This window comes from Papilio xuthus, unplaced genomic scaffold, assembly GCF_000836235.2.
Source record: "Papilio xuthus unplaced genomic scaffold, Pxut_1.1 DF826945.1, whole genome shotgun sequence".
Classification (NCBI taxonomy): Eukaryota; Metazoa; Arthropoda; class Insecta; order Lepidoptera; family Papilionidae; genus Papilio; species Papilio xuthus.
The window spans coordinates 7,957,751-7,985,162 of NW_013531704.1; the positions used below are offsets into that span (position 1 = coordinate 7,957,751).

The 27,412-nt window shown below is 32.3% G+C and overlaps 1 protein-coding gene across 1 annotated transcript; it reads right to left on the reverse strand.

Annotated features, from left to right (window-relative positions):
* On the reverse strand, positions 1–26,344 carry LOC106121074 (uncharacterized). The gene is given in 2 exon segments (NM_001312257.1): positions 1–1,535; positions 26,266–26,344. Coding segments are annotated over 2 exon segments (612 nt in total). The 5' UTR covers positions 26,283–26,344; the 3' UTR covers positions 1–940.
* Between the last annotated feature and the right edge of the window lie 1,068 nt (positions 26,345–27,412).

The following is a 27,412-nucleotide window of genomic DNA, read 5'->3' on the forward strand; positions in this document are numbered from 1 at the left end:
AAGCGGTTATCGTTGGTTTTACATTATTTTACGTAATATTTTATACATAAATGTAAAATATTGCGAACAATGCACACTACTTATTATTTTATATCTATTAAATAAAAGTAAAATAAGTATAGTTAAGTAATTATAGATTTAAATGCAATGGGCAGCATAAATATTTTCAAATAAGAAGTGTTTTTAAAATTTTAGTACTATTTGTTGCCAGTATAGTATTCTTCTATATTGAAAATATTTAATTCAAATACGTAGTGGTTATTTACTAAAATGTAGCATCGTTTGCTTATAATCTAATCGTAATAATTTAAATTCGTTTTGCAGTCTTAATAACATATCTAAGCACCTATTCATCACCTACTTCTAAATACGAAAAAGCCGTTATATACACTAGAAGATCAATTATATTACATTTCTAATTTAAAAGTCAGACGACAATTTTTTTATAGCTTTATTTTGACAATAGTGTTTTGTTACGTACTTTAAAATAAATTTGTAAGTACACCAGTAGTCTTATTAGATTTGAAACGTAGATGTAGAGACTAGGTCCTAATAATGTGGCCGTACAATACTGAAAACAAACTATCTTTTGAGAAATTATAGTAATAGTGAGTTAAAATTAATACAATATAATGTGTACTTTTATGTGATAGCAACACTAATGCCCTAATTAGTCTTTAGCCTCTAATCTATTTTAATGAGAATAATTGATTAAAATATATTTTAAACATATTTGCATACAGTTTTACTTCTGGCATTTCATTTTTTTATTTCCAACTAACTGCCGTCTTTATAACGGGATTGTTTTGTATATAAGCCAAATTTTCATACGTTTCTCTAAATGAAATAGAGGAACTATGCGTCTATGGATTACGATAAATTACAAATGCTCCCTAAACATTATATACCTCGATTATGACGAGACAATATTCAAATACATTTACGGCAATAGCTTATGGTATTCCGCAGTATGCTTGTTCTTTTCGAGTACGTAGAACGACTTTGGCTTTCCATTACCAGAGTAATATTTTCTGAAGGATGTCTTCTTAGCGGGGACGTAGTAAGTCAATGCTTCTAAGGAATTAGGATGGTGATTGGATCCTTTAGGCCACGTTGGTGTGCTTTCTACATCGACAACATCATCGTCAAACCTTGCTTGGGGTCTGGTTTTGGCAATTTTATGGAGCACTGGTAAATTCCAGTGGTAAACTCGAGCTGGTTTCCCGTTACTGGTCATCTGTAGGGGTAATGTCCTGGCGGCGGCTGGTGCAGGGTCTACATGACTGTAATAACTAGTGTTCGGCGGCAGTTTGATGACATACATTCTAGAATCTCCCGTGCCGTGTCTCCTTCCTTGTTCTGCGAGACGTTTCCTATGGTGCGCCGCTGGTATCCTCAGCTTCTTGAGGCCGAGAGAGCTGAGCAGCTCGTGTGTGGTCGGCTCTTTCTTGTCGTTGGTGAGGTTGTTGTCGTTGGACTCGTGCGCAGAAGTGGTGCTTACGGCAGCTACCGCAACCAGAATCAACGCTGATGTTCTGAAAAGAAAGAGAAAAATATTATTTTTCGAGGATGAAATCTTAAATTCTGTTTCATTTTAAAGGAAGTTTTCACACAGAGGTTATGTTGAGGTAATACAAAATCGTCTATTTCGAATGGAATTTTTTAAAACAATGCGTATTACTACGTGTATGTACATTTTAACCATCCATTGCATTCTAGCACCATAATTATTTTTTATGACTTTACGGCCAATGAAATTATTACTGGCTGTAAAACCAGCAAAAGCGGTTTTATACAACAAAATGAAGGTAAGCTGCGGCCCTCACACAACGAGACATAAACGTTGATAGATTTCTTTGGGGACGTCCACACATTGGCGTACTTAGAAAGCGGCAGTACGTTGACTTACGACTAAGTAGTGTGCATAGTTTGCCGATGGCACTCGAAAAGTTAAACAAAATGGCCGCGAGGTGCAGTTGTTCGCCTCGAGTCGTTGTCGTGTTTTAAAAGCAATTAGCATAGACTATGAGGTTGCTGTTTGCATGCGTGGGACACAACGAGAGATTCATTAATACGATTTAATTGTTGAAGAGGTAGAAAGTGGTGATTTTAAAAAAGAGTTTACTTATTTGCTTTTTTATCTACGCTGCAGATTTTTTAAAAATGTTTTGTTATAATATGCCAGTATAAGGACTGTATCTTTGCCTGTGATTAACATGTCTCAGTACGCTTTAAACTCTTTTTAAAAGTAAAATTAGGCTCCATCTATACCATATAGTTACATAAGTTTTGACCACTGGCAACATTATAATTGTAATATTGGTAGTGAAAATATTATTTTGGTATTATCAATATCCCATAGAGGTATTACCTAATATTACGTATCTCCTAATATTACGACCCGTCTCCGTGAAGCTAGTTTGTCATAACAAAGGTCTCACATAACTTGTACATTTGTATTATTCTTTACTAGGAAAGCTAGACAATATGCCGTTGTGTGTCTTTGAAACCAATACACTCATTGCAATGTGCATCCTGGAATGGCGGCATTATGTCAAATGAATGAATGACAAGTGAATGAAGAATGTTACAGACGAGTGAACGAATATGGTTCTTTAGCTGTCAAGGCTTACGACGACATATTAATTATTAATCTTTGCTTTAGAATTAATGTTGCATAGCTGTCGCCCGCGACTCGATTCTCGCGGAATTAAAAAAAAACATGAAGTAGCCTGTGCGTTCTTTCAGACTATGTTCTACATGTATGATAAATTTCATCAAGATTCATTCTGCCTTTCTGGAGATACTTTCAATCATCCATCCATCTAAACCAGTGGTTCCCAAACTTATTTTGTCTACTGCCCACTTTGAGAATAAATATTTATTTAGCGCCCCCATATTTTCACATATTTAAAAACCACTATAACATCAAATTAAATTAATGAATTATTGTGACCTATATATGTATATTATCGGAGAATTCTAAACGAAACTTTTACTATAACTCGCAACTTGAGACCTGCAGCGCCCACAAGGGCGCGTTATCGCCCACTTTGGGAAAGACTGATCTAAACATTCGCATTTATATTATAATGTTAGGGAGATAATATACAACATATATGCGGAAATTAAAAAGATCAATCGATTTCAGGATTCTCTTCGTATAGGCACACATTCTAACACCAAAGTTGTTCATTAGAATGTCAGTAAGATAAATACCATAAAAAGCCAGTTTTCTTCGCGCGGCCCATTCATGAATGGTCACTGTTTACTCAACAACTTACTGTTTATTAAGTCTTTCTTAGAAACGCTTTCTTCCGACTCATGTGAAAATTAAACGTGTGTGATAGGCCCGTAAATATTCATTTGTTTACATTAAGATCCGGGTTCGATTTTCATATTTTAGTAAAATTATAAATGCGAATATTTAGATGGACCGATGGATGGATGTTTGTAAGAAGGTATCTCCAGAACAGCAGCATGGATCTCGCTGAAATTTGGCACAGATGTCGAATATAATTTGGTAGAACACATAGCCTCCTAATTAAGTTTTTTTTTAATTTAGCGCTAACAGAGTCACGGGCGACAGCTGGTGTCTTTATAAATTAAGACCGATATTTTTAAAGTTGAAGTTTTACACACAACAATAAATCTATGTCTTTGTGTGTCACAGTTTTTAAAAAATCTCAATACAATCGTAAATGAGGACATTAACACAGTAATTGTACATTTCTAGGTCAGTTTCAATTAACTTAGTTTGCACTATAAATCATTGTCGTGGGTCGTGGGATATTAGCGTAGCTTGCTTTAATTGTGTACTCTCATGGGTTTAAAGCACTGACCTCTATAGATATAGCCTGGTAGCTGCTTTGAAATGATAGCTTTTGCTTCGTTCTGACTTAAAAGAGCATGATTATATCAACAGATAGCATTAAGTGTCAGTAGCATTAAACATCAGTAGAATAGTAACATGCTGACCACTGCTACTAATTGCTACCGTCCGTGCCAAAATGGCGAAAATCAAATAGGCACAAAAACCACGAATTTTAGCCTGTCCTTATCTACAGAGGTCAGTTATTTAAAGTGTACTGTAAAAAGATTATTTTACAACGTAGATAAAATAAGTGATTTTTGAACGAAAATAATTGAATATTACGGCGTAAAGCCTTTTACAGTTTAGTTTCTGATTTCCTCAATTTACCGGATTTTTAATATTTTTAAATGACTATATTTAGTAGACAATTTTGTTGTATATAAACTGGTGATCAAACATGTCTTGGAAGCTTGGTATCTCGTGGACAAACTTGTTTCTCCGGGATGTTCCTCGGTCACGTTAGCTCTTCCATACCTCATTTGAAGAGTCGGAGTTACGCGTTCTACTTTCAACTGACGTCTGCAGAATGTATTCTGATTTACAAATGACGTTTAGAAAAAAAGTTAAAGTGTGTATTTATAACATGACTGAGCTTTTACTGCCAGTCATGTGTAACTTCCAGTAGTGATATGTTTTATGTCACTTATGCGCCCTTTACTGCATTTGTTTTACTAATGCATAGATTGAAGGCACATTTAGTTTTAAACCAAGTATGGATTTATACAGTATGGATATAGAGTAAAAACCAAATCGATTAGATCTCAGCTGAACGTCGTATAACTATGATTAAACTACTAATAATATTCGTCGTCGTCAGATCATATAATATTTGTCTCTATGGAGAGGTTCGGAGACTAACTAATGTTAGAGTGACTAGGCCACACTGGCCCAGTTCTGGCCAAGTTCATTAGCTACCTTCTCATAAAAGTATAGTCAAATCAGCCCAGTCGTTTCGAAGACTGCCCGGAACAAGCCTGGAATTGCGAACAAATAGACAGACAAAAATACTACGCGATTAAAGCACGCATGTAGAGTTTACACACACCTTGAAAGAAAGAAACCTTTTAATTAACTTTTCATAAAAATGTATTCAGCTTTTAACTACGAAGGATCAGATACAATCTTGGTCTATAAACTGGTCGTTATGTATCCGGCGCTTGCAAAAATATAAAAGAATCCTGTCACACAGGATTTATAGACTGCCTATGAGATATTTATCAATATTTAAATCCCTGTTATCTAGTAATTCAATCGCTAATTAATTTATAGATTTAATTATTGTTACAAATTGGTCAGTTTTTGCAGTGGCTATTTGATACAGCTTTAAATAATCCCTAGTACTAAAGACGCACGTAAATATTTGTTCTCTAAATCTGTATCACATGATAAAGTACAATAAAATAGTCTTCGTGTGATATCGAAAAATAATCATATTTAGTACACCTAATATTAGTATTAATGCTAACGAGAAACCAATTGCAAAATATTTTTGTTTGTCCGTCTGTCTGTCTGATTGTCCACGAAGCCGTGTTTGTTCCGGGTAATCTCCGAAACCGATGGCTTGATTTTGATATGACTTTGACGGGAAGGTAGCTTATGCGTGGGCATAATGTATTAGACTACTTTTTTTAAAATATAATATGACGAAGTCAGGGGCGACCGCTAGTCTATAAATAAAATAGCAAACTAATAATAGTTGCATTACTTCAAAGCGTAACAATATTTCATTAAAAGTGAGATGGTACAGCAATTAAGGCGGAGTACAGTTTTAAGAATTGAGTCAATTTCTCAAACACCATAATGGAGGACGGATTATAACCATATATCATAGCGATAAAATCTAAATATAATTTAACCCTATTTCTTTGTAATTAAAGTGTATTTTAAGATACCAAAAATATACTCTAGCCAGATGTAATATTTTTTAAAATGAAGAAATTTATAATATTAATTTTAACACATATCGTGCCACTGATTCCTGGCGAATGATTTTCATACGACAAAAAAGTATGGCATGGAACGAGATGACTATTTTTAAAATATTAAAACTGACGAACATTTTCCGTTGTACTAAGTGTAAACGCACAGACGCCTTAAATATACCTCTAGATTACTGGCACAAGTGTTGTAGTTGCCAATCTCAATCCAATGTAATGTAGTACTCGGTGTGTCATGAATTTGTAGGTAATTTAAGCTATGTTTACACTAACGCTGGCGACAGTGTAGGCGGACCCTTACCGGTGACCGCTTGCCCTCGACCCGGGTCGCACGGTCAACGCACTGTATAGCTGTGTCGCATGCATTCTACAATACTTGACGTTTTTGCGGACTTATAACTAACAGCATGTTTTCACTGCTGAAACATTAACACAAAAATGTTTTTGTTATCTCTCTCATTCTATTTAAAAAATATTGATAACGATATGAAGGTCTTTCAGTGTAGATGAGTTCTTAAACATTACTAACATTACAAATGCGAATGTTTGGATGTATGGATAATTGTTTGTAAGAAGGTATCTCCAGAACGGCTGCATGGATGCCTGGAAGAGCCCAAAGGCTACTACTTAAGTTTTTTTTTAAATTCCGTGTGGATGGAGTCACGGCCGACCGCTAGCGATATAAAATAAATCTTTGAAGGGTACTGTACTCAAATAAATTTTCTTTTAATATCTAAAAATACATACAACATTGTTTGTTTTATTGTAGTACCATTGGATGATAATGTACGACTATTTATAGCAAAGCGTGGTTATTTTTATCTTGATAATGTCACTCTTCGTAAATGGATAAGTAGAAGGTCTATTTTTATTCCAGACTATTCGAATTCCTTTGCATTACACGGTCTTTACGGCTGTTACGCACTATGCTTTTCTTTCACGCATTTCATATGAGTCACATGTTTTGCTATTTTTAAGTCTACGATATTTTTGTAACAAGACATAAAATAAATTTAAAAGTTTTGATAAAATGTTTAAAAAAACGTATATTAAGGTTCATGTTCCCACAATTAAGGTGAAAAGACAAAGATGGCCAAGTCCGAATAACAACTTTTAATAAAATTAATTACTTTTCAACACTTTTTAAATACGAAAAACATTCTTTAACCCTTTTCGAAAATTATTCAAAATGGCGCCATTTATCATGTTAATTACTGTGTTAAAAAGGAAGAAACGTCAAGCTGGAGTTAGTGTGTGTCATTAAAGTAGACATATCGTTTATTTATTTTTTATGCTGGCAACCACACGCTCGGTCGATGTTCTCTGGCAACCACAAACTCTTCATTTGTCACATTCTCTGGACCAATGCATATATTACTTAGCCTTATTTAATTTTCGTACAATAAATGTAAGGTTAGGTTACATTTTAAAATCTTATTTATCAATAGATGTAACTAAAATAATATGCAGCACAGATCTTTTGCCCCATTCTCTATTTTTAATTAACTTTTTTTTCGCATAGGAATGTAGTGGATGTTGTTTTTTAGTAGAATAGTTTTTATTCGATTATCGTGTCTAAACTCAATTAATTGCAATTAACACCTAATTAGATTATCGGTGATTAAACAAGCGAACATCAAGAAAGTTATAGAAAAAATGTGTCGCATTCCAGCACCTATGGTTGATTGATTCAGTTATTTATTGAATGTCGAGATTGCGCATTGAATTTAGTAATGCGCAAAACAATATTAGCTAAGCTTTAGGTTTGTGATAAGAATTGATTCACAATAATAGACGAATAGCGGGATTTGAACCCACGATCTTGTCACGGATGTCAGTACCCTTAATCATTCGGCTATTGGCGCTTCAAAATATCAGATAATAATATATTTTGTGTTAATATTTTAGCAGTGAAAATCTACTCTAACATTCAGTCACATCAAGCAGACTGGCATTACAGATTATGTATAATTTTGCTGACAGTAGATGAGCATTAAATGATTGCCATCTGTTTATCACATTTACATCAAAAGTATAATTAACTTCTTAGTTGTTTTATGTTAATTATCTGTTAAGTATACAGGATGTTCTGACAAACGTCTGCTTTCGAGACGTTACGCGAACGGCAGCTAGATATCGGATTACTTATCCCTAATGCGCTTAATATGTAGCGACCTAGTGATGTAAATGATTTTTTTCTGGAATAAATTGTAAAAAATTATTATGACGATTTTAAATTAAAAAAAATACGCATTAATCTATGTGCAGGGAATCTATGTGTACTAAAACTTTAAACCTTAACCTTTGTAAATCGTTAGTTAAATACCTAAAATGATATTGGAGGAAAAACTTTGCTTCGATTATAAAATCGATTTACTAATTTACTCTGGCTATAATAAGAATTGATGCTTCGATGATTTGTCGGTCGAGCGTGTCGTTTTAAAAAAAAATTCAATGACGATTTTCTCGGAAATATGAATGCGTTATTTACAACTTGACTATCTTAGTGTTTTCTATCAGTTTTTAAATTACTAAAAAAATTTAGACTAGTACTTAAAATATTTTAATTCCAAGATAACATTACATGTTTAACCTACTAGGGTTGACGAAAGTAGTCAAACAATTTAGAAATAACGACAAAATACCAAACAAATCTCACCATTCAATCTAGTTTCTTTTTAAACAAATAATAACTTACGTATTATCATCTCTTATTCTCCACTTCATGTACAAATTAACATCTAAATCGGAAAGATCAAACACATTTGTCGATATCAAACGATTATCAAAGACATCACTAGTGCGAAATGTCTTTTTTCCAGCAGCATTTCTTTTGCGTTCCAAATCATTACTACTGGGGGTTTATTCTGGCTTTCTGCGATAGTTTTTAGTAAGTTTTTGTCATTGGCACGCGACACGGCCGCACGCAAAATTGTCATAGCCCCGCTATGCTTGTTATTTCTGTATTCAGAGCAAAATAATCGGTGAACGGGCTTAGGTCCATTTAAGATGTTTAGTTATTATTAGTGACTAGCTAGGAAATAAAAAAATAATTACTTTTAACGACTCGACTCTATTCTTTTCTTTTTAATTTCTTGTAAAAATATCGTTGAATTTATATAGTCGTGTTCAAAATCATAGAAACAATAATAAGACATATTACTTTTAAATACCTTTAACAGAATAAAAACTAGATAAAGGTGATGAAATTGAAACGCCATGGTATCATTAAGTGTTTAAACTGGAGACAATTGCGATTCTTTTAACCTGAATTAAAGCCAAGTGTTTTTAGAAAACTATTTTTAAACCAGACGACACAGCTGGGTATGCTAAGGAGGTTGCTTTTTAAAAGTATAAATGATAAAATATAATCTGTGACATTTTGGCGCCAACGATGGTAAACAATTGTTTATGGTGCGAAAAATGCTTATAAAATACTTAATCATAAGTAAAATAATGATAAACAGAGCTTTGTTGTCTTGTAAAAAATTGATTTAAATATAAGCTTTTATTATACTTATTTCAAAGCTAATGAAATGGATTACAATATGTGTTCGTAAGACTTCGTTGCTTTGTCTCGTTTTAAAGATATTGCCAATTCAATATTACAGAGAAAACGTATAAATGGAAATATTAAGATAAATCCCGTCTTCACTCGTTTGCGGCGTAACGTGATAGAAACGATCCCCTATTGTTTTAGCTAATTGAAACCCACCGCCGAAGCATCTTTGCTATCACAGACTTTGTCTTTGTTAGGCTTCTTAGATGGAGTGATTTTATTTTAAAGGCTTTTAACTTAATTGAAACGAGATATTGTTGGTTAAGATATATTTGTACACTCAGGTATTGGGTTGTATTTCAATTTTGTTTTTATTCTATGTCTGTTTTATGGCGCACTAGCTGTCTATCTATCTATCTAGTGTAAGGAAGAAAAACCGAAACTGTGCCGGTGTATTAGCGCAACACTAGACCTATTAAAATATCAACGCGTATGTCCCCTCACTAATCGATCTGACACTTGACTTGGTAACGAAATTGCGCCATTCGCACCAAATGATTCTAACTAATATAGACAAAAACTGGTGTGATAAGAAATTTGATGTATCGATGGTTAACATCGTTAGTAATTTTATTATCTGTGGTAATACGCATACATTTTTATATTGCAAGTTAAAAGAAAACGCATATTATCACCGTGTATTATGTTTATAAAATATGTTAAAAGAAAATGTATGGTATAATGTGTAGTCTGCAAGCTCGGAATACTGAGAATGTTTGTCTGGATATTTAATTGCTCAAACTGACATATAATGTAGATAATTCTTATGAGCCCTACAACGTAAAGACTTATGCCATTCTAGTTTTTTTTTTTAATTGTGACGTTTACAATTTTTTTTAATAAAATTATGCCAACAGCTACATCTCTATATTATTCCAGTATGTTATTAATTATTAAAAATAGTTTCAATGATTCATTTTAACACGAAGTTTAGTTTACGCGATTTCTTGGGAACTTAGAAACTCATTTGTATGACAATTCTATGTAATTTCTGTGGTTGAAATATGAGTAATTATGCTGTACGTGTAAGTTAAAAATAAGACATACCTTCTCTAAAATTGTATTTAAAGTTATGGTACTAAGAAAAACAAAGTCTGAAGGTTCCGTTTTTTTCTATCGAGGTACGGAATCCTAATAAAATAAAAAATATGCAAAATTTATTGCAATGTTGGTTGTAAATAATGTGCGTATATCTTCAATAGCTGTAAAGAAACAAATTTATCAGTCCGAATATTTTTTTCCAATATACCGTTGCAGGTCAATAGTCTTACTTATTTGGAGGAAATAGATAATCAACCAAAGAGAAGGGAATAGACATATTCAATAACTAGTCGAGTTACTGAAACAATGTCAAATTTGAGGTTATGACTAACAAATCAACCTGTAAAACCCGCCGAAATGTCCATGAGTGGCCCATTCTCGGTTACTGATGAGCGAATTTTCAAATGATAGACAAACCATAGACATGAAAATTATTTGAAATATGAATTTACGCACATTCCATTTTAAAGTGTACTCAACGGTTTTTATACGAACATCCATGATACCGCACAACGATTTGACGTAACAAGAGGTCTGTGCTTTTTAAAAGTCGTTGGCAAAAGCAAAATGGTTGAAGTAAAAATTTTTTTTTTTTTTATAAATTTTATTGGTTTAATAATTTGTCGAAGCTAATTTAATTAGATATATTTTATTTACGTGTTAAATATAATTTTCTTATTTACATTTTATCAACTAGGAAACAGCTAGATTTTCTTAATTTCCTAGTTTTCATTCATGTAACATGCAACAAAAATATTTTTATTTGCATGCTGCATGCATTCTTATTATCTCCTACAGATGATGTACATTTGAATTGTATAAATAAACATTGTTATATTTAACAGCACGTGATATAACTAAACACGGAATTTTATACACGCGACATTTCGTACAACAAATTCAAACGACTCTGAATTGATACATGTTAATATTTTAAACATTATAAAAACAAGTTATGTTATTAGTATGGCCGCCAAATTATTACTAGCACTCTAATGAAAATATAAACAGTACACATAATGATAGCTTTAGCTTAATTCCCATTAAAACGAGCCTATGAATGTTACGTGACAGTTAATTCTATCTCTATTATTTCGCATCCACAGCACCGCTACAAAACCGCTAGTATCAGCGTCAAAATTGCGAAAATCAAATTGGCACAAAATGTAACGTCGTATAGGTCGTCTATTTACACAACTAAATTACGCCCTCATAATTACATAAGACGTTTATTAGGTTACAAAAGTCACAGTGAATCACGAGACATTTATTGTACAATGTAGTCCACCTGTCATCTCTTACATAATCTTTGCTAAAATAGAGATTAAAATATGTATTAATACAATTATAACCCTCAGAGAGACAAAACATTTGCAACACATTTATTTTGTTCCTTGTTTTATATAAATGTTCTCACGGCCAATAAGACACAATTGTAGGGCTGATCAGCTTTGGCTTGAAGAAGAAAAACATTTTATACAATTAATACGACTCAGCATAGTTTGTAACATGATTCAGGCACAAAAAGACAACAAATATAATCAAAGTAAATTAAAAAAAAATATCATTCCAAAATCAAAATTTATTGATTGCATTTCAACCAAAAAATTGTCTTATTGTTAAGTTAAACTGGCTTTTTAATTATTAACCATAGTTATGATTAATATCCCCCACTAGTTTATTTGGGTCATTCCTTATGGGGTATGCACGAGAGGCACCGCTAAAGGGAGGGCCATTAATTTGGTCACAGGGGACAAGGCACGCAACCAAAGACCTGGAGGTCGGCGACCGCTAAGCTAGCGGGACCTACCTATATCTTATCACTTAGCGCGTTCCTACAAATGTATGGGGCATCTCCCACTGGGCCTTGTTTAAACTTTAAACTTACGGGCGACTACTGACACGACTTTGCTACTCGTGACAACAATTTTTGAATAAACAGTATCGAGATTAACTCAAGTACTATAAACAGTAGGGTAAAAGCCATATTTATTAGTCCTATAAAATTAAGAGCTTAAATCAAAGGACAATTTTGTTTCCTGCCTCTGAGCCTATATCAATTTTAGGCATGATTAAGTTTAAGATGAATTACTAGAAAAATCCTTTAAATATTTAATGATTAAATGCAGTACCGATGTCATCAATGTCCAATACTGAGAAAGTTCAAATAGTCGACTAATCTACATTAATCTATGTTTTTTTTTTTATTTAATTATTAAAAGGGATAATCCAAGGTTATATAATCTATGGTTATAAGCAAGAAATGAGCAATAGTATTCCACAATTAATGTCTTATTAGAAGCATGAGAATACTGTTAAATTACACACTTTACGAAGGTGTCAGAGAAAAACTGATAATGCCACTTAATGGGTGAATCAACGGCTTCCAATGTATATGGTCAGTCAAAGCGGATTAAATTCTCCGCTATTACGGTAAATTATATTATTATTATTTGTATTTACAATTTATTAATTTTTTTTCTTATAGCTCTTTAAAGAAGTTTTAATATTTTTTTAAGCAAACCTAACCTAAAACTGGTTTTGGTACCCTAATCTCTAGTGAATAAAAAATGTAAGTAATAATTTTCTCACGCGACCTTCTTACTTGTCTAATTATAAAAATTAATGACCAAAGTAATTTATTGCAGCAGTTAATTAATAGATAATAAGATATTTAACATGTCTTGTATTTATATATAATTGTTTCTCTCTTTAAACGTTATTCTTAGTAAGTAAAAGGCTTGATTTTCTCCCAGCTAGTTTCTATTAACCATTGGAGTGATCGGAAAAGCTTTTCTAAGATTCTTGTTATATTTTTTATAGTTCGGCATTAATTTTGAAACTCGTTTTACAATGTGAACATATGTCGCAATGATTTAGTTGTACCATTTAACTGCTGCCAATTAAATCGATACAAACTGGATTACTTTATAAAGATAATTTTATCCGTTTTCACTTTTCAATTTATGTTACAGTAATGTTTGAATTATTCATACTTTTTATAGATTTAAAAGAAGCGTTTATCGATTAGAACTTCTTTTTACGACACAAACATCTCCGAATGTTATGTGACCTAATACTAATGCATGTACCTTGAAGAGAGCAAAAAGTAGCCAATATTTTGTTATTGGAAAAATGAGAGAAAAGCTATATAAATATTATAAAAATATTTATGGTAGTATTAAGGTCAGTCCCGCCCAGAACCAGTATGTACAGTTCAAAGGTCCTGCGCTGGATCTATGCATCTGATACGCCTGCACATGCGCAAATCGTTAGGGTTGACAAAAATTTATAAATTAATTTGTACTTCATATTATTTCGGTATTATAATTCATAAAAGGTACCCTCGCACTTAGACCTATCAACGACTTCCTAAGGGAGAGAAATCTACACTAAGGGGCTGTTTAAGTAATTAAAAATATTTTATTAAGACAACTGCTTGATTAAAATAAAATTATATTTAGCACTTAGTAAAAACAAAATAAATAAAACTTTACTAATTTATTAAAACATTAAATAAATCAATTGTTCAAGATTTGACAGCCCTGTAATAAACCAAATACCTCATGACATACCATAGACATGAATCTTTGTTTTACATGAGCTAACTGTTTTTGTTGGTGGATGGTATTTCGCACAAGGAATTTACCGTCTTCGCAGCCATATGACGATAGTTTTTGTTAAGAATACGAGAAAATAGTCATCATATATATGCGATATTTGTGTATATTTTTAATGGAAATTCCTTAACACTACGTTTCTCTCTATATTATAACAAAAAACGTAGACACTGTGATATGACACAAATTAAAGCATTTAGGTAATGGATAAGGTACGCATTGTATTATCTTGTAATATTTTAAGTTAGAAAAAACTACTAAAAAGATTGGTAACATACTAAAGAAGGTGGTAATAAAATTATTCATAGTTGTTAGCATGCGTTATGCGAACGTAGAAACAGGGCGACAGATAGTACTGCATGTTATCCGTTATATCTGCTTACCCCTTTCGTTTATTGACTTAGTGTTTATTTATCATATTACATGTATATAAGATTCACTTAAATCCTTAACTTCTAAGCGATGTTTTACGATTAGTTGAATAGCGGGACTTAAATTGCTAAGTTTTATAGCCCTTTAACTTTTACCCTGTACCGTTTAAATTCATGGAAACTTTAATAGATTAAAATATTAATACGTATAGAAACTTTAAAATATTCGTAAAAAACAGATTTGTTATTGAGTTTCTATTTTTACCTTATCTTATAAGACGTTAGATATAGTCTAGGCAAAAAACCCAATTAAAACTAAACTTCCGTAATTAACCTAGAATATAAGCATTAAGACTAAATTAGAAAAAAAAACAATAAAATATAATTATGCTATTCTTTGTCTAGTTTAAAAACGAGTTTATTCAAACTGCGTAAACACCAAACAGTTTTAAATTCGCTAAAATCGTAATATCGTGGGAAAGGAATTAAAGTAAACACTTATTTTAAATCAGGTCTAAGTGCGTAATGTTGTATGCAAATATATTACAGTTTCGTGTAGCGGTCGTCGACTATTCATTTGAATTAATATTCTGGCAACACTCTGCTGTGGTCAATTTATATTTATTATGGAAATTATGGTAAGAAATGGCAACACAGCTGGAGGCTGGAGGCAATGACACGGATTATTGCGGGATTTTTAATCTATTAGAAAATCATTGTTAATTTTTAATTATGTATGGGTATTGATTATGTAAACTTTTAGATATTTCTTTGTATTTTATAATATTTTTAATCGATTGAATCTCTCCTTATAATGCCTCTATTACAACAATTAATTTCAAATATTAAATTTTTAATTCTATTTCTTTTTATTTATTTATATTGATGTTTTTTTATGAATATGGCAATATTATCTTATCGAATTAAATAAATTAAGTACTTTATAGCTTTCCAGTATCAATGAGAATGTAGTTTTTTTTTTAGCCTACAGGAATAGAGGAAACTGGTCGCATAGCAGCGAGTGGTTTAACATGAACGTGATAATTAATGACCTAGTAGCTGTATTTGTATTACTAGAATGCTAAATGACTAGTCAAGATAAAAACTTTTATTAATTTAAACTAGAATTTTTATTAAATACGACGGCGTTAGCAGTTGCTCGTAATTAAAAAACAATATTTAAAATTATTAAACATTAAAAAGTATAATATCAAAAGAGGTGAACAAATAAAAGCTTAGTAAATCTATTACCCTCTTAACCTTCTAACCGCCGCAACCGTCAATCCAGCTCAACTGTCACCAATTGGACTTATCACAAAAAGTCGAGCGTGATGTGATGCCGTGAAATCGATCTCGTATCTGCGTTTGACAAACGTTTTTTATTTGAATTATTCAACAAGCCGTCTAGTATTGCCTTAATAAGTAGACAATTAACAGACTTGATCGAATTCTTCAGTTCAGTACCGTTGCGTTATTTATATTTGGAATTTTATTGTTGATTTTTATTGCTATATTTTTACATTCATTAAAATTACTCTTGGGTTTGTAACCCAATGCTTTAAGAGTATGACTTCTCATATGTTTTTAGTTTTAAATATGTTTATCATTATCATGAAATATTAGTTTTGTTAAACATATTTTAAAATTCTTCTTCGTCGTCTACCAACTTTTGTATTTTAATTTGTGCAAAGTATTCCAATAGGCTATGTTGTCAATAATGTCATTAAAATAGGTTAGTTTTGAAATGCGAAGTATCTTCGATATGTAGATCTATTAACTGGAAACGTATGAAAAAGCGTGGAATGGTTACAACTAGGGTGGGATCGCAAACACAACCGCCATCTTGTGTGGTCACTCAACTTTGTTTTTCTAGTTAGATAAACCACTTGAACAAAGCTCACTCTATTGTGCCTCGATAGCTTTCTCAAGGGTTCCATTTTACCTCGTTTTTTTTTAAATTCATGTAATGTGGTTCATTGAAGATTGTTCCAAATTTGAATTTGAAAAAACAGGCTTATTCGCAGACGTCATACCAACATCTTAATCGTAATTCATAAAAAATAGGCTTTATAAATGTTGATTACAAGTTACCATCAATTTTAATAGTTCAATAGACACGGTGATAAATTGCAGCAATTAATGTAAGTCGCCATTAACTTAACGTACCATTTAAATAGCACAATTTAACATTAAGAACTCTACACATTGCCGTGCAAACGGTCGATTAAAGTTGTATGAATAAATTAAATATTAAAACGCATTTATCAATGCTCTCAATTAATATTTCTTGACTCTACAGATAAACGCATAAACGCATCCAAACGCAGGTGTGAACAAAACCTTTTTTTTCTATAATATTCAGCATAAATATAAATCCTATTTCGATTTAATGTTTTGTTAATTATATTTCTAGTAAACTTTTTAAAGACGTCATATTAATATGTTCCTATTTTCAACACAGTTAACTAGGTTTTGTAAAGAGGCCAATTATTATTACGGCATCTACAGGATATGTAATGGATCAAACTTTATGCTAATTTTATCTATAATTTATGTATGAAATGTCAATTAACCTACTATTGAACTTAATACTAGTCTACAATTAAATTAAATTTGAAATCAATTATGTGTATGCAATTCATGTATATGTCAATCATTAAATTGTTTTTAACTGTTAATAAACGAAAACTTGTTTATGGTTAGAGTTATGTAGGGCATAGGCTAACGACCAGATTAGGTGCATGCGCATTTTTACTATAATCTGTGATATGAATAAGCGCAGAACGCGCGTTGGCGGGAAAAAAATCGTCAATCTGCATTACTCTGTGATCAATCATTATTAATACGACATAATTGATTACTTTCCTCTTGTAATAATGTATAAATAATCAGTTTATTTGATACGGATTATTGCGTTGCTTGTGAAATTATACAAAATAATTGGATGCCAGTTCTAAAGAGTAAAACATTATTTTAAAACGTCTGTGGAATAAAGATTTAGGTATCAAATTTGTTTTTTTTTTAATAAAAATAGAAATATAATAGATAGATTTGTTTAATTATTATTGCTGATTGCTTAATGGGACTGTACACTTTGAGAATCTATGTTCAAGCTGCCAAAACAAACTCGAAGACTAAACTTTGAGAAGGCAGAGCCTAGTTCAGCTAAGACTAACTTATAACTATGATGGTATAAAAATATATCGTTAGCGTATATCATGGCAACACGCTGTCATTATCGTTCTGCGAAGAAATGCCGCTACTTTATAGTGAAAAATAAAATGCTATTTAAATTCGATGGAGGTATTTATCGGTCGCCGTGTACCGGGTGCTACATTTGTATGGGCCGCCATCAACATTGCGTTGCTTTGAATATTAACACCTCTTTCTCACGTACTCTTCGTACATTATTTACCGGGAACTCTTAAAAAATGTGCGCAAAAACTTTACATTTAAGTATTCGCATTTGAATTACATATTATAATAACTGTACTTTTTATGCGTGTGTTTTAATCTACATTTTTATTCTCTAAGCATGTGGAATACAGTTTATTTAATCTAATTTATTTTGGCAAAAAGAGTTGTAGAACGTAATTTAGAGTCATAAACAGATTAATAAATGTATTTAATTTGGAAAAAATATTCAGCGGCGTTGAAAAGGTTAAAACACGTGTTTAACTGTGTCTAAATATATTTTTAGGGGTAATACAGTAAAGGTTTAATTTCATGGCCGTTGTTCGAAATTATTGTCGAAAATCATAATGTTGTCCAAATCATCGCATAGGATAAATCATTGGTAAAATAGCCAGTTAGCTTGGAAGAACTCACATAATAAATGTACAGTTTTTCCGAGGTCAATAACTTATTTATTACATATTTTTGCATAGCTATACTATATTTATATAATTAAAAAGTTATGATTTCACACAGCTGGCATTATTATATCTTACTTAATGAACACTGGCAACATTATTTTGATTATAATTGGAAGAAAAGTTTTTTTTCATTGTATTACTTAGGTATACTTTCATTTGGTGTTATTTTGTTTCTGGCCAGGTTTATTGTGTTTCTGGCTAGCAAAGAAACCGGACTGATCGGACACAAATTGCCTCGACAAGATATTGTGCAGGAACTGGCTACGTAAAAATGTTGAGTTCATTTCCCGCTCGGCGCGCCTGCACGATTCCTATTCATAACAAATCACGATCAAGTAGATTTCTTGAGGTTTCTGCGCCATATGCTACAGACATTTCCAATAGGAGTTTAGTTGAATTTCAAAGTTTTATGCATATTAATAAAATTGGATTATCTGTGTGTATTACCGAAAAAATCTTATTTCGTACACATGGATGTGTTTGTCATATGACGATAAAACAATTTACAAAATTTTTGTCTGTTTGCGATTTTTAGGACGTACGTAATTAAGATCTATTTAAGCAATATTATAAATGTATTGATTAAACGTTTGCCTATCAAAGGTTAGTTGTAATGATTGACCGTACTTAAGTATGTTGAAATGTAAATCTTTTTCTCACACGAGTAACCACAAGTCTCCCTTTTATATGCTCTCAGCTTTCCCGCTGCGATCTGACAAAGCGTGTAATTGACCGCCAACTGAACTGATGTGACGTGACGCTGTGTGTGACGTAATACGTTACTCACGTGATGTAAAATATTTCTCGACGCACTTTACGTTTTCACGTCACTATCTGTAACCCGCGATTTCGTTCACGTGGAAAAAAATAATGAACTGGCTTATTCCAGCCAGTAATCTAAATGAATAAATTTTAGACACAGTACTCGCTTTTCTTAATAAAAAATTGTTAAAAAATTCATTTTTAGAAAGGAGTTCCAAATATATAAAATATAAATAATAACGGACTAAAACAGTTAGGCACAAATAGGAACCAACAAAAAGATGACGAAAGCTTTTAAAATGGAAATAAATTGTTGCGAAATTAAGATACAAAGAAATCGTCTAGTTTATAGATTTAAATAATCAGCTTGCGATTTAGTACAGTCTACAAATGATTGACTTTAAAATATATATTATCAAGCTATTATAGCCATAAAACACGCGATAGTCACCTTTATTCACAATGGTGAATAAAGGTGGCTATCGCGTACAATGAATTAAAATGTGTAACTAATTGCAACACAAACCGTACTATTAGAAACGGGTGGTCCCACAGATAACAAATACAATCGTGATTTGTGTATTTTTATACAACACGAAGTTAAACACGCAAAAAGGAACAATTAAATCATTCTGATACATAATTTTATAATCCAAATCTTATAGAACTCAATGACAAGATAGAGATGGATGGATGATGTCAACGGACGAATATAGGCCTTCTTAATTTGACAGCTATCTGCCTATGTGGCTGTATACTGTGGCTGTATAGAAATGTAGAAAGAGAGAGAGAATAGAAGGGAAAGAGAGGAAAGAGAGAGAGAGAAAGAAGATGCCAAATGGAAATCAGTATTTTTCGTCCTCACCTCTATCTGTGTTTATAGATTTTAAAGGTTTCATACATTATGAAAGCCAAACAATTGTACTGAGATATTGTATTTATCTTTTATATATAGAAATAATTTACCTCTCCGTATACAAGCCGTTAAAATTTTACTGCAAATGAACGGATGCTTGTAATCGGAGCCCCATTCCGCGTTCATTGTTGTACGGACAGCAGAATAGTCGCATTAATCAATCACATGATGTCTCTAGCTAGTTGACTGTCGACATTAGCTGTGTAAAATGTGCAAATGTGACTTTCCAACTATTTTATAAATTAATACTAACTCATTGTAACCGAACGTTGTTTATTTAAATATGGGAAATGTGCAGGAATAGACTAAAGAAGGGAGGAACATCATGCGAGATCATTTATAAGTCATGTAATTTGTAATGCTGATCTCAAATCAATGGGAACTGTAAAAGGTTTGGCGACCAAAAGTAAATTTGTAAAATATATTGATAATATTTTATCTGCAAACCGTACTCATATTAAGATGGGTATTGAAGAACGTAAGTATTGTGTAATGACTTGTTTTAAACCTTCCTGATAACATTACGCCTTTTGATATAATTAAATTTAAATTAGATTTAATAAACTTAATTTTAACTTCCAGAGGTTTAATACCGAAACATCTGTCGGTACTAGCTAATGGTTTTATCAGAGGTTTCCCGTGTATCCAGATTCGACAGCTCTGTTTATCAAATTTTGATAAAAAAATCTTACTATTTTTATAAATGCGAATGTTTATATGGATAGATGGATGTTTGTTTAAAGATATCTCCAGAACGGCTGAACAATTCGAGATGAAATTTGGCATACATATAGAACATAGTCTGAAAGAACACAAAGGCTTCTAATTATGTTTTTTTTCCGCGCGGTAAGAGTCGCGGGCCACAGCTAGTAAGATATAAAACATTGTAAAGGAAGCTATATCAATAATAGGTACCTGATGTCATGACCGATAAACTAAACCAGTTGTATTGACACCGTCAAGTTTTTTTTCAACAACTGTGGTGTATGATTCATATTTCCCACAATTTGTATCAACCGTTAGAATTGTCATGTGCTCTGCCTGTTAGATCTAGGTCAGATGGTATTATTTTCTGACCTTAACGAAATCATATAATAAGTTGGAATAATACGCCTTTTGTATTCCTAACTAAATTGTAAGTTTCTTGTTCATAAATGAGACACTATGCTTATTGCAAGTACGTTTTTATATCAGAATGTGGCAAAGGAGCAAGCTGTAATTTGGTATTCTTAAGTGACAGCGGCCAATTAAGTTCTTTTTATAATATAAACTTTGTAGTTATTAATTTAATTTTGTTTATGACTAACATTTAAAAAAAAAAAAAACGTGAAAGATATCATTTTTATATCTTTTTTATTCCAAACAATGTTTTAAGAGACTTGTCCATTGACTGATGAGTTTCATATTCATCATATTGCCATGTACGGCTAATCTTGATGCATCAGAACATGATCGGAACGGGCACCCAATTAACAGCTCTCAGTGTTGCCAACATCAAAGCAGTAATAACAGCTTTATCAGTACGAGCACTTACATTGGTATTTTATCACAGTATCTCATGTCTGAAATGATATTTTATAACCGATTGCGATATATAAGATGCATTCATTTGATGTTTTTGTGTTGAGGCAATTCCATTTTCGTATTTCCGCAGACTCCAAATATGGCGCCATTTTTTGACGTTATCTGTGCATTTCTTTCTTTAATTTATTTTTGATGTTGGTTACAAGATCGTTTGCTTTGAAGGTTATAATTTTTATTTCTGATTCAGTCAAAGATAGAGACTGATTTTATGCATCGTCTTAGAATTAGTAGTAATATTAATTATTAAAATTATTTTTATGTGATAAAACGCAAAACAAACGAAACTTTTGGTATGCATCTAGAAGTTTGTGGTTGAAAGATTAAACCAACTTGCAGCCTTAAACTTTATAATTCCGTTGAAGTTTCGCAGCAAAAGTTATGCCTCGAGTGACGATCGACGATTACAGAGGAGACGACAGGATAACGACGTTCTCTTCAATTATTCAAACTCTAGACTACACAAACTCACAAGTTAATGTTAGAGTTGTAATATGTATTGAGAATTTTAGAAGAACACTAGCGGACCCGACAGACGTTGTCTGACAATTTGACACTGCGATGGTAGCGCCGTCTGTCGGATCCAGTGTAAAACATTCCAAAACCAACAACTACTAATAAATTAAAAATTAATTAAAAGAACATTGGCCAGCGGACAAAATTTTGAATCTAAACCATTCCCAGATCCCCTTGAACACACACAAAAAATTTCATCAAAATCAGTCCAGTCGTTTGAGAGAAGTTCAGTGACATACACACTCACAGAAGAATTATATATGTAAAGATTTACATAAGAAAATAAACATTTATTGTCTCAGAAACGACAATTTCGCCGAGAAAGAAATTAAAGAACCAGGTACATATCTACATACAGAAGAAAACCCATTGATCCGGATAATATTAGTGTGAACTGTGATTTATTTCCATTTCTTTATAGTGAATTTCTATTTTAAAAAAACTAATTCTACTCAAGTACTATAACTTCGAAAACATAGAGATAATTATGCTCTTATTCCATTGATCCATCTGGACGAAAACATGCTTTTATGTAGGGTTGTTGGCAGTGGAATAATCTTCTTAGCTTCCCATATGTGGTCAGCTTTCTTAATTTCTTCCGCTTAGCTCTATCTTCAGACATCTTGATCTAGTCTAATAATTGCTCCATGGTTCCAAATACAGATAAAAACTTTTAAACGCGAAAGCAGTAGCGATTTAAAATCAACAATGATAATCAATAAACACTAGAACTTTCGCTACTTGAGCTAAAGTGTACAATCATGTTAATATTTTGAATAATAAAAACAATTTTTGTATACCTCAATCGATACTTAAAGTTTCAAATGTCATTACAACGGTTGTATTTATTATATTTGAGCTTTCCGATTTCGCTTTTTATGACTACCTACTTATTGTATACAAGTGTTAAATAAATATTTAAAAACAACACTTATAAAGATAACATTGGGTTATATATATTTCGCGTTACAAACAGATTTGACTTTTTATTTTTTTGTAGCTACAGTTGTTTTAACTCTGAACTTGAACCCTAAAAGTGACGCATCCTATGTTTGCTTCGCGGGAAAACATTGAGATGTTCAAACAACTGTTATAAATATTTTAGGTTATGGTCACTGTTGGAATTATTTAAATTTACAATCTATACAAAAATTAATCTATGACTGTTCTATTGTTTATGATGAACGATTGTTTATGGTTTATTTAAATCCTTAACCGTTGTTTTTACTTTTTTACCATAACTTCTTATAGTCACATTTTAGTAAGACTTACGAAATATACTATCTGTGAAGTAAGGTTAGTTTATTGAAGTTAGTTGTTAGTTATTTGAGGTTCATAATTCTTAAAACTATAGCGGCCTATCACGAATATTTACGACATTCGCCATCGAAAAAAAAATTATTTAAATTTGGCGGCAAATTGTATTTATTGGCTGTAAAATGCAGCAACAACTAGTTGAGTATAAATTATATTATGTTGCTATTCAATAGTTGTGTGATACATTGTAACTGGAGTTCGTGTATGTTCTTAAATAGGTAAAGTAAACTCAGAGCCCAGAGAATCTCATCTAACGGTCACACACTCGGCCAAACGGCCATTTGTCGCACCGAACCTAATGCCTTATTGTGCTCGTACGCTTTTCCACGACTTTACGACAACCTCGACGATAACTCAACGACTTTACAACACAGACTGACGTGCAATCATAGTTAAATTGTCAAGTACAACCTTTTTACAGATTCAATAACAATACTTTCCTATTTCTTTTTTTTAAAGGAAAATACAAAATTTTCTTACGCCTTTTTATCAAATTAATGTTGTACTTTACACAAATATGCTTAGAGGCTGTCCTTCCATTCTTAAACGTGGTCTGTACAAAAGCAGAGCATAAAAACTAACTGCAGACTTCGTAGTGTTCCAATTAAAAAAAATAAAGTCATAGATTAAATAATCTGCAATGCGATCGTGCAATTAATGTCTGTCGGCTAATCTTCATCCGGGGACACGCATCCCGTCTTCCCGGAATCGGGGACCACACGCGATATCTTTGATCATTCCGAATTCAAATATTTGACCATAGACAAGGTTTCGTTTTTTTTATACAAATAGGCAAAGGCATGTGTGGTTTGCGGACATTAAACTTTACTTCTAACGGGGTTTCTGTTTGTTGATAATGATAGAAAGAAATGCATTAAATAAAATACAAATAATACGAAGAGGTGAATGGTTTCAAAAGCCTTTTATGTGATAAAATCATAAAGAAAATGTGTTAAAAAACTTTATCATGCGCCCGCATTTGTGGTCGCTTTAACCAGAATTTGCTGGCATACTGATGTACTCCCAAAATGTAGTTCAAGCTTTAAACATTTACAGATACGTGTTTTATATATTTTTTCAAGGTTTTTTTTTCAATTACAGATTTGCCAATGAAACTATGATACATATTTTTATATAAGAATAATATACCTATACATATACAGATTACGACAAATTGAAACAGACACGTTTATCATTAAATATGAATAAAATAATTAGGAAACACGCGCCAAACTATAAGCTTTAGTACAAATTCAATCTTGTGAAAGGGTTCACGCGACTGATAAAATCTTACAAACGGGTGCGAGGGCTCCCTCTATTGTATTCAATACGAACTCAAAACATAACAAAAAACCTCAGTGACAGTCTTAAGCAGACTTTAATCATACTTAAATGACACTAAGAGTGGAAAATAGTAACTCATTATTTATATTGTATTTAATAAGAAATATTATTGCATAAAATTATAGTTTTTAGGGTTCCGTACCTCATAGGAAAAAATCGAACGCTTATAGGATCACTTTGTTGTCCGTCCGTCTGTCTGTCAAGACCCTTTTTCTAAAAAACGCGTGAAGGTATCAAGGCTGGAATTTATATTAATATGAAATAAATAAAATTACTGACAATTTCCACTGCTGAAATTACAGCACACGGATAACGCATATCTTTTTGTATATCGATAATATAAACCCACACAAAAGACGACAAACAGTTCTCAGGTAGTTTTTAGACTAGACTGAACTTTATAAGCGTCAAACTGTGTACACCATGCAATTTATTCGCAACTATCATAGTATTAGAAATCAACATAAAATTAAATTGCATTATTACTATACTAAATTATATCTACATTTAATTAATCTTCTATATATAAAAGAAAGTCCTTACACTATTTATAACTCAAGAACGGCTTTACCGATATGGCTGAAAATTGGTGAGGAAGTAGCTTGAACCAGGAGATGGACATAGGATACTATTTATTCTTTTTTTTTTTTAGAATGTATGCCTTGAAGAGCTGCTTTGTATTTAACTTCATCATCATCAGCTCACTATACGTCCTCACCGAGGGGCTCGGAGCCTACCCTAAGTTAAGGGTGGTTTATTTAACTTACTAATATTATAAATGCGTATGTTTAGATGGATGTGATGTGGATGGATGGATGGGTGGGCTACACTAAACAAGTTTTTTTTATATATCCACGCGGACGGAGTCGCGGGCGACAGCTAGTAGCATATAGATCTTAATAATGCCAATGTATATTAAGGGTCTAAAGTCACATACTGAAGGACTTAAGCCGGTATTGTTTGCCGAATACCAAGTCGTCAGTCAAGCGAAACGATTGAACCAACGCAATAAAGGTGTAGTCAAATAAACCTAATATTTGAAAATATTGCTTTAAACTTTAATATTTTATAATTACTTAAGTTTAAAAGTTTCTCGTCAATTATAATTATTCTCATAAATTCAAAAACGTGCAAAAATTATTTTAGCAATGTCTGAATTTTAAAACTTAAAGTTTAAAGTTGCGTGAATTTGTTGCACGCAAATTGACTTAAACAGCATTCAATGTAACTTCTTTGTAAGCTATTATAGAATTCCTTAATGAATATACTTTTCTTAAAATTTTAAAAGCTTTTTATACGTAGGGTTTGGTGTTATTTATTTTGTTGGTGTATTTTATCGAATATCATTTGGTTATCGTGCCCATATAAGTATCAAAATTTTCATAGAAGCATCCAAATTAATAATGCAAAAAATTAATTAAAAGTTTAGTTTTATTACCTTCAGTTACTTTTATAGTAATGTTTAAACTCAAGTTAATCTAAAAAATGAGTTGTAAAATAATTTTAATGGTTTTTTAAAAGTTAAGACGAAAACTTAATTCAATAAACTCACCGTATGAGGTTCTGCATCGTTGGTTGGCCGACGACCTGGCAGCAAAAACCTTATAGATTAAAAAAACACTACGACTTCTGAATTCGAATTGCTCGTAAAACACTGCGCTTTTCTGTAACCGTGCGGTACGTGCGCGTCGCGTAAAGGTCGAGACGTTTCTGTCGTTGGCGGGGCCGCGTGCCTGCTCTTGAACTTGTGACAGGTTGCACTGGCCTGCACAGACCGTTGCATTTTTGTTTGTGAACTCCTTGCAGTGGGAAAACACCCCTTTCACGCCCGAGGTATTATTGCTCGCGGGGGGAGGTGTAGGTCAAGTTAAATTGGGAGATATGTATGGCGAAAGCGTACATACGCAGTTTACAATAGCTAGGAGTAATTGTCGGTAGCTTTTATTTGCGGACCAATTAAACGAATGATTAGCGCGTTAGATCCGACGAGACGAAAGTACTGTCTACATTTTTTAATGACATTCATTTTTAACTACATGTGGTAAAAGTAGGAACTTTGAATGAATCACACAAAGGTGTTTAAATGTACCCCTTCTGGGTTTGTGTTGTGACTCAGTCTGTATGAGTAAACCCAACACTTTCTTAGAAAGTCAACATACCAGTGTATTTAAAAAAAAATGTAGTAAATGAAGGATACATACTAAATTCAGACTATTTTGTTTTATAGTAAACGCCGTTGAGCAGCATTTAATAATAATAAGATTCGTAGAGTTTCTCAATGTGTCGATTCGTAAGATCGTACCTGCAGTAAGTTTAAATATTAATGCAGGAAAATGTAGCTAGCAGTAACGGCTGTTGCAGGAATTACCTGACATGATGAGCGTAGGTTAAGGAATACTTACTACTGCGTTTTGAATGAGAATCTTAACTTAACCATACACTCTACCTTCTTCTAAAGACTAATTTAACGAGTTAAATTGAGTCAACAGCAAGTAAAGTAATAAGTTGCTGGTTAAGACACCGGACCTATTTTTCGGCCAGTCCAGTGCGAGTTAACTTAACCCCTCTTCCGTCGAAACCACGGAAAGAAGAAAACCTTGTAAATTATTACTAAACTGCCTGATATATATACTAATTATTGTTCTTGCTAAAGTTTAAATCGGGCTTAAGATTTTATGATTCCGGTTGAGTTTTATAGG